The 15,728-nt window shown below is 39.9% G+C and overlaps 1 protein-coding gene across 15 annotated transcripts in view; it reads right to left on the bottom strand.

Annotated features, from left to right (window-relative positions):
• Positions 1-1,556: 1,556 nt before the first annotated feature.
• ncam1a (neural cell adhesion molecule 1a) overlaps positions 1,557-15,728 on the bottom strand; it is a 239,322-nt gene continuing 225,150 nt past the window's right edge. For 13 of the 15 annotated variants that reach the window (XM_010893513.5, XM_010893514.5, XM_010893515.5 and 10 more), the window contains 4 exons: positions 11,665-11,872; positions 10,458-10,574; positions 8,350-8,886; positions 1,557-2,512 (listed from right to left, as the gene is read on the bottom strand). In XM_010893513.5, the coding sequence (XP_010891815.2) occupies positions 2,389-2,512; positions 8,350-8,886; positions 10,458-10,574; positions 11,665-11,872 (986 nt within the window). In that variant the 3' untranslated portion in view covers positions 1,557-2,388. The remainder of the gene's footprint in view (positions 2,513-8,349; positions 8,887-10,457; positions 10,575-11,664; positions 11,873-15,728) is intronic. The other 2 variants (XM_010893525.5, XM_010893526.5) reach the window with 1 other exon arrangement.

Raw genomic sequence — 15,728 nt, 5'->3', positions numbered from 1 at the left:
ATATTACAAAGCCTTGCAGAATAAAAGCACTTGATGTCTATTTTAAAGAAAACAAAAAAGTTCAGAACAGACAAAAGTTTACAGAACACTTCCAAAGATCAACGTACAACAGATAAAGCCTTGGTCAATTGCTCTTTCAGGACATATTTTAGAGCTGCCACACCAAAGAACCCATCTAAATCCAAAATTACATCACATGCTTGATTTAGGTCCAGATTAATATTGTATTTGTATCATAGGAACATATTTCTGCAGCAATAGTGAAATTATCATTGTTTGTTTTTTCCATAAATATTGTTTTACAGCTTTTGTAAGCTGGTTGACCAAAAGTAAAAATAAAGCAAGTGGAAGAGAGCTGGTTGAAACGTCCTGTCGCTGTAAATCAGCAAATGTCCACAAGGGGGACAACATTTTGTATATTCCCTTCAATAATGTCCAAAGTTATGTCTTTGTGTGAAACTTAACTCTAGGTGTAGCTGTCATGACAATCATTTTGCATTCAGTCTGATGGGGAACGAGTAAATGAGGAGTCTTGTGAAAATGATACGTACACTACTGGACACCTCCATTTTGGCCAAGCGAATCAAGCACAATGCAACAACACAATGACATAACCCAGTTTTCCCAGTTTACAAACCAGTTACAGTGTCAGTCTTTTTCCTGTGTTTTCCTTGGGCCATGGATAAAGGAATGGTGATGGACAGAACTATTAGCATGTGAAATTCCTAGAGGTGGAAAAGGCATACACTGAGCAAGATGGATCGCATGCTGCCATTTTTAAAAGGCACCATCTCCTTACTGTCGTTTTCTTTTGTTGATGTTTTTATTGTCTGTATGCCCATTGCTGTCATAGTTTTTCATGGACCTTTTTGTTGTCTGTACTAATAGCTATTCCTTTCACAACCAAACTAAGCATTTTTTTTTTACTCTATGACAAAGAACACATTGTATTCACACTAGGACATTCACGCATTCACAGTGCACAAGCTTGCAGTCTAAAGTATGAGAAACACTGTACAAAAAGGTCAGATAGAATATAGTATTGATTTTCCCAAATCCACTCTGGAGCTTTATGGCTTAAATAAGAAATGTATAAATCCTGCCATTAAATATGTTTCTATGCATAAAAAATGCTTAAAAACTCAAAACAACCTTTCTTCCCTTACTTTTTCAAAGGAGGCCTAATCACTAAATCAGAATGGCTGTTCGCAACACTATTCTGAACTTATGGGACAAAGCCATAAATGGGGGAATAAATACAGTAGTCCCATTTTTAGGCTATTTTAAGGGCTTCTGTTCGTATATCAAGCTGCTACCGCTCGTATCTGGCCTTTTAATGACATCATTCTCCCTTTAAGCCATGCTGGTGTGCGTGCTACTCTGTATGCCCATTGCTCCCTGTGAGCCCTTGGGAACTGCAACATGTCCGGGGTTAAAGGTGAGACCTGAAATCCTTGGAGTGTGGAAAAGGTCCGAAGCGCTTCTAATTGCAGACTTAATTAAGAAAATATAAAGGTGTTCGCGTGTGATGGAGTGAGAGTAAAAATGTGGTGTCCTTAAATTTGTAAAGATTTAAATAAAAAAATGCTTAGAGTTGATTAATTGCTTAGTGCTAAGCGCAACCCCAACTTCTATATTTGTGGAATGAAACATTTACTTTCTGACATATTTTCTTTTGCTTTTGTTGTCTACACAATCTTGGGATAGAGTTAACAGTGTAAACATTCAAGAACAAAACAAAAAATTTAACAAACAAAAAATTACAAAATGTAAGAGATTCCTGCAATGTAGACATGCTAATGTTCTCTACTTCTGGAAAATGACATAATGACAAAATAAAAACAATAAAATGCAGTTACATCTGCACATTATTTAAACAACAAAAATGTTAAACGTACCCATAATCCATTAGCAATGGCAATACTGCATAACAAAGAGAACATAACTGGAAATGGCGTGCGGATAAGAGGTTGGATTTGTGTGTACACATCGTACATTTCTGAAGTAAAGCTACAATCCCCCATGTTTATCAATGCCGACTGATATATAGCTTCTGTCTCATTTAAAAGACAGGTAACTTTTATGTTACATACAAAAGTAGGACAACGATAAGGAACTAGAGCTAAGGATTTTCCTTCTACATCCTGTGAACACAGTGAGAAAATGACAAAAGAAATAACAGATGAAGAAAGAAACACTAAGGCATGTGCATGAAGTCTTATTCCCGCTCTACATGTCTAACAAACTCATCTTTTGTTTCCGAGAACTCATAGAAGACGCTGAAGAAAGGTACCCTTTTTTGAGATTTTTTGTCTGTTGATGGAGTGGTGTATGACTCTGGAGGCATGTGACTGTGTTGTACCTCCACCTCCTTTCTTGCTGTCCGGATCATGCTTTGCTCTCATTGCCATTTGTCTGGGCAGCTTCGTTGGGGACCGTCTTCACCTCAGACACAGCTTTTTTCACATCGGTCTCCATTGCTTTACTTGTATCGTCTGTCACGACCTTACCACTGAAGGGAGAGAAACACACACAGAGAGAGTGATGAGCACACACTCAACTGTCTGTTCTAAGCTGCCTTTTGTCTTAAAGGCAAGAGTTGCTTGAGGTTTTTTGAGGGAACGTGTATCCCTTGGAAACAAATGTGCCTCACAAATAAAAGGATCTGCTGTGCTATTCTGACATCAAAGGCGGCCACATGATTGTTACAGACGTTTCATGGGAGAAGGCATTGCAATATGAGATGAGAGAGCAGAGGTAGGCTACAGAACATGAGGGAAAAGCATACTGGAACAGATCATCAATATGATATAGTACTGAGAGGAGACAATGTACAGAAGGTCTGAATTGAAGGAGGGGTATAGTATGAATGGGTAGAATGGAAAGGAATCTTCTCACATTGCTATTGATTATACTACAGAACATGCATTCAGAGACTGCAACCACTAAATTTGTCACTGAACTATTTTATTTTCTCTCCAAAAGTGCAGTAAACTACAAAATCTTTGTAACAAGGTCATTCATTTTTCCCTAGTCATATAATTTCACAAATGGCTACAGACTGCACTTTGATAATGAAATGGAGTCAAACTTGTATCTAATCAAATGTGACAGAGCAGTGTAGTCCACAGCAAATTGCTTTTCCCCTTATGATGAGTCAGAGGTTGGTATGTTGATGGATTGACGTTCAAGAGAAAACACAGTATATGTGAGCCCAATCATAATTGCTGTATTTCAAAACGGATCAAGCCGTCGAGCTGAGAATCTAATAGCAACTTGGTGTGAAACTTATGTTGTGCAGTATACCTTGGTTGACCTATATTTTTGCTATAACCCGTAGCGAGTTACTTTCTTATTCATGCAATGTTTTTCCATGGAACACTTCAGGTGAATGCTAATGGCTTTCGGCTAGACCAGGGTGCGCATTTGGCCTGGGACGTTCTTGTAAATTGTCTCAAGATTCAGATCAAGCTTCCAATTTTACCATGCAATGAATCATCTGCAAAAATATTTTCTGTATGAAAGGTACCTTGAAAGGAATAAAGGCAACCAAGCTAATCTATTTATTTTTTGCATTAGACCTAGTGATCATTACCGTAAGTACTGGCATCAATTTAGAATGAATTGAGCAGTAATCCTATGGGACTTTGGGGATGTGAAGTATATGAATAAAGACTTGCAATGCCTTCCGTAAGTATCGTGACAGTGATACCGCTTTTACTTTTGGCTCAATACTCCTAAATGTTTGGATTTCAAATCAAACAGTTAGTAGGAGGTTAAAGTATAGATTCTTAATCATCAAAAAGTGTGGTAAACATTTTTCTGTTGAAATGATATGAAGAACATTCTTAAAAGGCACCTGAGGAAATGTTTAATGGCATTTTTAAAGGCTATTTATTTGGGCAGAAAATGTGAATTTGCATTTCTGTGGGAAGACAACAAGCTGAGAAGTACAGGGTGACAAGTAGTGACAGAAAATCTCATGAAACAATGAGTCCTAATTTGAAAAGATAAGTTCACAAAGAGGCTAGTATGTCAGAAGAAGAGTACATAAAAAGTACAATGATGCCTGTCTGCAGCCTTTTGTAAAGCACTTTGGCAGCTCATTGGCATGAGATCTAATTTGTATTCTACATGTTTAACAAACACATTTTTGTTCAGAGAACTCATAGAAGACATTGAAGAAAGGTATCCTTTTTGAGAATTGGGGTTCTGATCAAGTTATGAATGTTTCATGAAAATACCCCTTGTTTTGTCAAGATTATAAGTTCACTTCACAACATCACAAAAGCATATATTGTCAGACTTTTGATGATAGTTTGGCTATCTCTGCCGGCCTTTTGGCATGGTGCAGGTACAAATGCTTTTTATAACATTTTAATAAACTATATGTGTGAACCTGTTTCATGTGATGCCTTGTACCCATTACATTTTTGGGGGACTTTGGCATATCCCTGCAACCAGTTGCTCTTAAATACTACCATACTATATCAAATGTGGTGTTAGACCTCAATTGTGACGGTAGTAAATTACCTTCTAATAGTATCAGATCTTTTTTGATTATACTTCAATACAGGATAGTGAGGTGGGGGCTGTACTTGACAAACTGTGTGCAGCTATTTCCTCTGTCCAGAGGTATCACTGAACAGAAAGGCAGTCTCAGGCAATGCCCTCGGTCTTAGTCCCCAGGAACTCCAGTAGCTACGCTGAAAGAACCAGAGGACTAGGCATTCTGCCCAGCATTTTCTCTTGTCTCTCACTTGATAAAGACCTGAGCCCCAGGACCGCGCTAAAGGACCACCTTGCTAGATGACTGCTAGCTGTCCTTGACCACAGTCCTCCTAATGATTTGGTTTCTGCCAGAGGACTTTAGTATCTGCAGACCACATTTACATTTATACTGGAAAAGCAGAATTCTTGGGACTTTCTATTAAAACTGTGACTATATTTGATCAGTTGTCCACAAAAAGTAAAAGTATTTTTACCCGCTGATCATCTGAACCTTTTTTTCTACATCTTCTTGAATGATCTGGCCATAATGGTTCTCTTATAATCACGAACGTCACAGCTAGAAAAGGACTGCCCAACCGCTCAGAGCCTGGCTCCTTCATAGTTTTTCCAGAGTTCCTGCCCATCGAGGGACTTTTTCCTAACCACTGTTTCAACATCTGCATTTCTTGCTGTTTGGGGTTTTTGGCTAGGCATCTGTCGAAGCATTCTGTGACAATGTCTGAACTGTGGCATATGCAGAAGGACAATTCTTTGCAAAATAGCTCTAAACTTTATTGTTAAGTCAAGGTTTTGACAATGAAACGTGACAATGATAGACGTACATTATTTTACTGTCTTTGAATTTCTAAGTTCTTACCAGATGTTGTTCAGTTTGTAGCAGAGGCATACCCTATATGAATATGAGTACTATTATGGGCAAATTAAAACATGTTGGACAATTCTACATACTATGGTAATGTATCTTATTTGGGAAACCATGTATTCTTTTAGCAGCAAAACCCCTTGATAAAAAGGCCCTGCATAGAATTGCACAGCGACAGAGTCAACAAGGAACCAACTGCTGATTAAGTCCCCAGTCTCACTGGTCCCCACCATTAATGATAGAAAAACACAGTGGTGGCAACAGAGCCAAACAGGTCTTACAATGCTATCTAAACCATCTACATGGTCCACCTGGTGGACTGGGCTTTGTTGGGAATCCACTGGGATCTGGCGCCTACTGTCAGCCAGACAACAGGTAAATGATTTGGGTTTGATCATGAGAGCAGCAGGACTTTCCATTACCTTGTCTACAATAACCCTCCTTTGGAGGACTGCTGCTGGACACAGTGGGCGACAGTCTTGCCGGCCATGCACGAGGCGTGTTCAACAACACCACCTACCGCCTCGCAGCTCAGCGCATATTCCAACATCAATGAAAATACCCTTTCCACTTTGGTGGTGTCAGGGCCAAAGCACACCAGCTGCAGTGAAAGAGAGGAAAACCACAGGCCACCTTCAACCTGGCAAGGACAGGACTATTAGAGTAGAAATGTTGTCACCTCTGGGTTGCCGTTCCCTGTCAGATGTTTGGTTGCTGTTCCGCCCTACGGTTGAAATTGTCAGAGTAACGTCTGCTACCCCACTGCCAGGGGAATGTGTCACATCGTCACTGATCTCAGCACTGACTGTCCTTGGCAGTAGAGTGACACAGGAATGGCATCAACAGGGACAGAGCTGAAGTTTGCATAGGAAAAGGAAAACCACAAAAGCTCAGTGTACTGTCATGAGTGGACCACCCAAAAATCTGCTAGGCAATGGCGATCATAAAGGAAACAGAATGGTTTGTCTCAACAAATCCTGATAAGGTGGTATAAATATATCTAATAACAGCCTTGGACACTATCAAAGTGTCTTTATCCTCTGGAGTGCAAACTGCCACAGGCTATGTTTACAGGGTGTGTTTGGCAGCCTGGCCTTAGCCAAGTAAAAGTTAAGGCACCTTGTTCCACATGCAACAAATTTCATTAATTATGATGAACTCTACCCCTGTTGTCATAGAAACCCCAGTGAAGGTAATACTGGGATGTGAAGAAGACTTATCCCAGTGGAAGTCGATATCTATCCAAACAGGATGATATAATGGATGAAAACAGAGAAGCTGAGGGTTTCGCTATGGGCTTTACTTGCTATGAAGTCATATACATAATGCATTATAGAGCATTATACAGTAGATGTACTCATAATGCGCAATGATAAGGTAGTAAGACAGTACATGCATTCCACATGTAATGTAGTAACATAATGTAGTAACATAATATAAAGGTTTATAATTGCTTGTCACGCCATTATAATCACCATGTGCTGCTATTCTAACATTTTCGTCAGTGAGCAGCGCATCAATATTACTACATTGTAATCTTTGTCATGGTGTGTTACAGCATAATTATGAGCCACTTTAAAGTCTCTGATTGCTTTAGGTAAAGTATTTAAATGCTCAAGGCCGACAGATAATACACCATCAGCTGTTACCGTTGTTAGTACATTGAACAATTTGGTACATAATATTCCAAATAAGTGTCAAAGCACAGATTGTCCCAGTACTGCCATGGCCTGAATACTCAGCAGGCATGTCACCCATTAAGCACATTTGAGATGCTGTGGATGGAAGGTACCTCTGACCAATAGATGCCTATCTGTATTCCCAGTCATGTGAAATCCATTGGTTAGAGCTTAATTACTTCTTTTCAATTGACTTATTTCCTATAAAAATTGTAAATCTTTGAAATAGTAGCACGTTGTGTTTCTATTTTTATTCAGTATGTGTAGCACAGCCTGTGGAGGAGACTATTCTACCCCCAGGGTTCTCAGTGGATAAGCTTATGAATGTAGTAAGCCTGGAAGATATCTGACAAGCCTGGTTGGTTGGTTGTCATGTAGAAGACAAATCAGTGGGGAGACTGGGTAGGAGAAGGTGCGCCAGACCTGCCAGAATTACCAACACAAACTGAATCAAGCCAATGCTCTGTTGACGCTCTACTGCCCTGTAGCAATACATTAAAGCTGGAATCCTTAATGGTGAAACAACCACATCTGTTCAGTGTTATTACAACAACAACAAAGATAGATGGCAGAAAACTGTATTCACTGCATAATAGTTATACATTGCTACTTGAAGCTCTCCAGGGATCCCCACCTGCTTCTTAAAAAAAAGAAAAAACTATAGAAACAGTTGTAGAGCAAAGAGTAATGCCTGTTCCCCTACTGGGATTCCATCTTTAACTCATGGTAATTCATCGCTGATGTGTTGGTTTTGAAGGGGGTACTATGGGTGACAAGCGTGGTACGGGAGAGACAGCTCCTGGAATATCTTTCCTTAGAGCTTGTTTCTTCTTCCTTTGGGTTTGCCTAAGATAAGACTGAAATGTATGACCTTGTCGAGAAGCCCTTTCATACTAATCATCAAAAAAACTGTAACGTTGTTACAAAGATGGATTTTCTTCAGAGATAACCACAGAGGATGTGTGGCAGTCATTTTAGGACCATAATCCTCTTTTATGTATATGATTTAGTAAAACGTGATTTTTGGCATAAATCATGACAAGACGTGTACAGCCATATGCAAAAGTTGCAAAACAACCCCAAGTACTTTAGGCCTGTTTAGGTTTCAGCCGTGGTGATGTACCTTGTTGAATGTGTAGTGACTCCTAAGCTTAAGCAGTGAGTTTAGTGAGAGGGAAAGAGTGAATGTCACAGATGGAGGTTGCTCAGCATTATGAGAACAGAGGGAGTGGTGAGGTTGGTGATGGAGGACGGACACACAGTGAAATAGACGAAGGGATATGGAGAGGGTCATACTCGTCCTGTGCTGGAGCAGCAGCGGTGTCTGCCGAAGCCTCGGAGCTTTTGCCCAAGGCATCAAATACATCATCGGCCAGGTTGTCTATCTGTATGTCCTTATTCTGACTGGCACTGGCCGCCGGGCTTTGGATGGGATCGGGCTGTGGCGTGGCATGGGCTGCTTGAGAGTTGGATGGGGACATGGCTTGCCCTGAAGGAGGGACTGCAGAGGCAGGGGGCTTGGGATCGGACGAGGGAGCGGCCTTAGCCTCGCTTAGGTCTACGAGGGGGGCCACATCGGACTGGGCGGCAGGCTGGGGGGCGGGGGTGCTGGCATTGGGTGTGCTGCTCTGGGGGATGCGGTCGTTTTTAGGGGAGGCTTTGGGGGCAGTTTTGGCCTGGGCTGGGGCAGGGGTAGCTGCGCTGGAGGTGAGGGTGGTGCTTTCACTAGCCGGGCTGTTCTGGGCTGTGCTAAAGCTCTCAGTGACAAGGTCAGAGTTAGTGGTGACAGGAGGGAGCAAGTCCACCACCGTGGCAGTATTATCAGCAGCAGGCCTGTGAGAGAAGGAGCAGAGCAGGAAGGAGAGGAGCCATTGAGCCATGTCAGGTAAGAGAGGAAAGAGTGAGTCCAGGGAGGGGTAGTAAGGAGAGGCCAAGGCACAAACAAACATCCAGAGTAAGTGCTACATGCTGTGATAAAAAAAAAACTACAGATTCAGAACGTTAATGTGCAGTGAGAAATAGACACAAACCTTATCTTAGAGTAACTGCCCAGTGGAAATCTCGCTTTTGAAGTTAATTTAATTAACTCAAACTCAAATAATGTTGTTGGCTTGTCCTGTACTTGATTCAGTAGCGAGATACTGCATAAAAACAGGGGGGGAAATACACAGGAGGAAAGAATAATGTTCGGAAAAAGAACCTTGTGAGGTACTTTGCTTTCTCCCTTCTGTCCAGTTCATCCCAAACCAGCTCGATGGGGTTTAAGTCTGGAGACTGTGCTGGCCATTCCATGATTTGAAACCTACCGTCTTATTCTTTTATTCCAAGGTATTTCTGGAGCCTGGAGGTGTGTTTTGGATCATTATCTTGCTGAATGCCGGCTTGACCCTTACTGACTAGGTGTAGACCAGAGGGTATTGCAAGTGGTAGCCGTTTTGGTTCAGGGTGCAAATCACTCTGTGCAATTCACCGACTTTGGATCCAGCAAAAGAGCCCCAGACCATCAAGCTTCCTCCCCCATGTTTGACAGTTGGTGTTACACAATGAGGAACCATTATTTTGCCCACTTGTTGGTGTACAACAACCCTGCATGAAGAACCAAAGATTTCATGGCCCATGCAAGACACTTTTTCTTATTTTGCCATCTAGGCAATGGCTTTCTTACTGACACTCAACCTGTCAAACCGGCATCTGGAAGTCTTTTTATAACTTTAATCTACATTTTGAAATGTAGAGCATTTTTCAGTTTTTGGTAACCTAAACATTTAACCTCTGTCAGTTTACCAATGATCATTGTACAATTCCAGGTTATTCACTGGATTTGAACTTCTTAAATTTCAAGAAAGACTGGAAAAATGGGGGTGTTCTAAAACATTTGACCGGTAGTGTACTTCTTTAAAAGAATATTGACACAACACTATATTACCCATATGTTAAGTAATTACAGGTTATACTTAATAGAAAATATGTCTGCCTCTGGTATACTGTAGAAGCATAGGCACAGGTTCCGCTGCTCTGTGACCTTCCTATCTAAACAATTCTGAAAATATATATATCTTGACACTGGGCAGTTACTTTAAGGAAACTAAAGCAAATTAAATCAAAATCATCTGGTAAAGTGTTTCAACTTTGCTTATTGAAAGTTAGCGCCATTACATACAATAGCTGTGTATGCTTGTTGACATCAACAACAAACATACAAGCACATCTTCAGTATAAAGTCTTGAAGTACTATTTTGTTAACCGGTTTAGTCAATATGTCAGCCAAGACATGTTAAAAACACTGTGCTGTAATTGTGTTATAAGAAGTATGTCATACTCATTGCCGTAGTAAATTAGTGTTTGCCCATGTAGGGAAACCCGAGTGGAGGGGAACAACCCACAAGCAGTGTTAGAGTACTCACTCAGGCTCAGTCAGAGGGGTGGTCTCATTGGGTTCTGTGGGCCCACCCCTTTCATGGTTAGGGGTGCGTTCATCCTCTGTCCGCACCTCCACAATGGGCTCCTTGGACTCGTCCTTCCTGTTAAGGCAAAAAGTGTTACTGAATGTTTCAAAACAATGGATTAGAAATTACAATTATGAACGCGTGCATGCTGTATCCTTCGGTTTTTAACATTTAAGATCACAAACAAAAAGACAGACCAAAGAAATGTAGGAAAACACCAAAACTAAAATCTGCATTCCACTCTCTTCCCAAAAGATTCAGCAAACCCCCTCGGACATAAACCCAGATCTTTCTCAGATTTGACTTCATGTTGTATTGGTTGACTTTCAGAAGTGCAACTACATTATGCACCTATCAAATCTTACTTCCCCAACCAAGCTCTTCATTCTGCCACCTCCGGGCTCTTGATTGTCCGCGGTGACAACATGCAACCCTGCTGATAGCAGCAATCAATAGTTGTGCAAGTCAAAAATTGTGCAAGTCAATAGTTGTGCATGAGCTCTTATATAAATGTTGGATCCATTTAAAAACCTGTGTACAATATTACATTTCAGCAGGACTCTTTGGTGCTGCAAATAATCGTTAATTGCAGTTCCATCTCTGCACTGGAATATAACGGCAAGATCCACATTACATAATCCTGATGAAAATATTAAATTAAAAAGACTCTAAAGACTGAAAAATAAGTTAGTGATAATGTATAATTTTCAAATGTGAAATACATTGTACTTATTAATCATTCAAGGGAATAAAAAATTAGCATTTGCCTTTTTTGTGTAAGATTGGAAAGGGTCTTTGATCATTCTAGCAGACAGAATCTTTCAAGATCCTTGTATCCTTCAGTGGCCGCTTATGGACTGCCTCCTCAACTCAAACCACATGTTTTCAATGGGATTGAGCAACGGAAACTGATGGCTATTTCAAAAATGTGTGCTTGTGATAATTGACTCTCCCCACTGGATGGAGCAGGTGGACACCCTTTGTACTTTTATATACTGTATATTTGATGTATAAATTATATTTGATACACTATATATCATTTTGGGATTAAAAAAAACAGCAACTGAGCACTGTGGAATGGACACTGTGGATGACAGTGAAACTAGTACATTCTGCATGTCATACAGTAGAGAAACAGACAGGGAGCCAGGGAGCAGAGACTCACTTGAATGCTGCCTTGCCCTCCTCGATGTTCTTACTCTTTGCTCCTGGGCCAGACTTGCCACAGAAATTTACTGCAATACACATGAGGAGGCCACACTTGTTGAGGAAGTAGCAGGTGACATCGACGCCCACCAGCAGCAGCACAAAGACCACGATGAGGATGCCCACAATTGCCCCTGTGCCCAGGCCTGAGCCGTTACCTATGGTTTCTGGAGGGGAGAGAGAGGAAGGAAGACAGAGAGAGTGGAGAGAACATTTGAGAGAAAGGGTAGAGAAACAGAGAAAAGGAGGGAGTTAAAGGCAAATGGAGAGAAAAAAGAAAGAGAGAGGTGGAGAAATGCGGAGTCAGCCTTTATCTCCAACCTTTCATCCATTACTTCAGACTGCCAGACAGCTTCCCTCCAGGCTTCAAGTGTGTTGTTGTTGTATCAGAAGGATCTGGGCCAAATCATTCTATATTCTATGACCAACAAATTAAAGTAATGCTATGCAGGAAAAAAAGCACAACTCACTGGATAATTGTTTAATCTGTTATGACTCTAAACAGAGGTGGACAGTTTGATTGTCACAGACCACACACTTGGGCCAAGAGAATCACACAGCATTGCATTAGTTGCATTCAACTAATAAAAACGGTCAGTTACTAAGTTAATATTTCAGACACCCCACTGCATGTATCAGCCATTAAAGATGTTATATTAACTGTTGAGCTGATACATATGTTACTGATATTAACACACCAAACATGCCCATGCTACGGGGTAGTTCTTTATGAATACATGAATCACTTTCTGATTGCACCGGTTTGATTTGAATAAAAACCTTACATACATGTTTACCCATTGTAGAAGTGGTCTGAAAGTCTTTCCTTCGTCAAGACACTTAAAGTGAACCCATTTTGCATACCCCACTCTGACACTGTTACATCTGTCTCTAAATCACTGAATTCCAAATCTTTCAGCACTTTCGCAAGGCAGTTAAAACTACATTCGACTGGCCATCACTGCCCGGGTTTGGGGGGTTAGTAATATGTTTGCCTTGCCGAGTCTTGCTCTTGTCTAGTGATTCATCGTGGCTGCTTGGGCACCTGTGAAGGCAATCGAGGTATAGATAGTGACCCTATTAATTAAAACATTATAGTGTAATGTCATTTTAAGCAAATGCACAAACCATAGTAACAACTAATTATCTACTTTATTATCTTTTGTTAGTAACATCGTAATGAATGTGTGTTACTGTACAACTTCCCTTCCGATCAACTAACTTTCATTGAGCCACCATTAAATGGAAAATTATGGTGGCCACACAAAATATTGACACTTTGGGCCCAATTTGGATATTTTCACTTAGGGGTGTACTCACTTTTGTTGCCAGCAGTTTAGACATTAATGGCTGTTGGTTGAGTTATTTTGAGAGGACAGCAAATTTACACTGTTATACAAACTGTACACTCACTACTTTACATTGTAGCAAAATGTCATTTCCTCAGTGTTGTCACATAAAAAGATATAATCAAATATTTGGAAAAATGTGAGGGGTGTACTCACTTTTGGGAGATACTGTACAAATAAATCAGAGTTGACCAATTTTTTGATTAACGCTATTCATTTATCAGGTTAAAGCAAGTAAAATAAATGTATTCCATTAATCATCGAATTGTTTGATTAACCTGTTTGTAAGATTTCAATTGATATTAACTGCTTATCTTTTTCAGTGATAATTAAATGGGCCGGCCTTGAAAACGTCAATCTTCAAGACCTCTTTTGCCAAGGGAAAAAACATACATTATCTGGAACGTTTCATTCAAACTGAAAGGGGTGCAGTCAGAAAGGAACCGGAACGTCTCCTACATAAATCTAAGGTAAACATTGGAACATGAAGGCAATCTAATGGTGCAGTTCTCAAATCAGAAAGTTGATCTAATACACAGATCAACCATTAGAGCAGCTGGTTCATGTTAGAGACCTTTCCCACAATAAGCCAGCATTAAATATGTTGATGTATGTCTCCATATCACTGTCTCTATGGGTGTACCCCTGAACAACTAGTCGCTTACCCACTCTCATTGTGGCTGACAGTGGTAAGATAAAGCAAAAAACAATAGCAAGAAACAGTCAAATCAGTCGTTATGAACATACATTTCAATCTCTTTTTCAAACATGAGTACTGCAAACAAATGCACATACAAACAATGGGAAATAAAGCATCCGAAGCAAAATATACAAATAGGCAATGGATTGTGTTTCATGAAACAAACACGCACAAGCTACAGTACTTACCCGAAACAGAACATGTTAATATCCAGGAATATGTAAAATACTACAATATTAATATTAATAAGCATCTACAAAATGTATTGCGCTATTAAAATGGAGGAACACACATAGACATTGTTTATACTCTGCCTTTGACAAACATTGTTTCAGATGAACACATTCACCATGCATTAGCATGAACCCAGTTAATTTGAGCTAATAACCAGACCTTAGTACAGAAAAACTAATTAATGTTTCACACAAAATAAACGATTATGCTTTTTTGTCAAATCACACAACATTTAGAAATAATTAATAGCAAATCTTCATTTAGTAAACAGAAACAGATATGATCAAACAAAATAATCTTAAACTACTGTTAATTCAACGTAAACAAAAGCATTAAGAGTATGTCTGATTTGACACGCATTACAATCAGGTTAGCTAGAATTATGATGACCGATCAAAGTTAAATTTGAGTCTTTGTTAGATATGTTAGAGGTAAAATGTGTGACACTTTCAAATCTGAATTAAAGCATAATAAGATCTGGACTTACTCTTTGCTCTTGTCATATTGAGAATGTCAGGATGTCCCATTGTCAGACTCATACAACACACAGTACCACAGTTGCATCAAAATGCACCTAAATAATTCTATAGTTAAATGAAAAAAACCATAATAAAAAAGGCTTCAAAGTAGTTTTTTAGTTAGTTCACATGACCCATCATCCCATTTCATCCACACTGACACACATCATTTTTTTAGTTTAATACAAAACACAAATTTAATAAAAATGTTTCAGTGATGCGCTCATTCACATTGAAATGTATTGAGATTTCTGCTCCGCCTCGTATTACAGTCTTCCCTCCAAATTACCAGGAAACATGGTTCTTATCTTACTGTAACACACACAGTGATTTTGGCAAACAGTAGCCAACATTTGCGCTCCAGGATCAAGGGCTTAAAAATGTGTGTAAGGAGGCTGATTGAGACTCAGCTGCATTGAAAAGACGTGTACCTTTATGCAAATCCTCTCTCTATATGCTGGTAACTTGAGAAGGAGGGTACTTTGTTTGACACAAACAAAAATTCACACACACGTCTACAACAAATGTGTAGATTTGTAGCATCTTGTCAAACTGGAGTTTACTATGTACTGTATGGCACTGATTGCTCTTCATTGAAATGTTGTTGAGTGCATACTGTATGGTTATATGCAAATAAGATTAGTACTGAGTGTAAAGTTCTTGCAACTGATTTAAGATGTGTGTTTCCTGCATCTGATGGAATAGCTTTAATTATGGAGATGTTGATATAAACCGCATTATACCCTTCACATGGGTACAGCTAGTGCATTATACCCTTCACATGGGTACAGCTAGTGCATTATACCCTTCACATGGGTACAGCTAGTGCATTATACCCTTCACATGGGTACAGCTAGTGCATTATACCCTTCACATGGGTACAGCTAGTGCATTATACCCTTCACATGGGTACAGCTAGTGCATTATACCCTTCACATGGGTACAGCTAGTGCATTATACCTTTCACATGGGTACAGCTAGTGCATTATACCCTTCACATGGGTACAGCTAGTGCATTATTCCCTTCACATGGGTACAGCTAGTGCATTATACCCTTCACATGGGAACAGCTAGTGCATTATACCCTTCACATGGGTACAGCTAGTGCATTATACCCTTCACATGGGTACAGCTAGTGCATTATTCCCTTCACATGGGTATAGCTTGTGCATTGTGGGGCAGCTGAATTATTAATACCATGCACAAGAGATCTGACAGGAGC

Source organism: Esox lucius, chromosome 7, assembly GCF_011004845.1.
Source record: "Esox lucius isolate fEsoLuc1 chromosome 7, fEsoLuc1.pri, whole genome shotgun sequence".
Taxonomy (NCBI): Eukaryota; Metazoa; Chordata; class Actinopteri; order Esociformes; family Esocidae; genus Esox; species Esox lucius.
The sequence above is the reverse complement of the archived record's forward strand: the minus strand, read 5'-3'. Positions and strand labels throughout refer to the sequence as shown.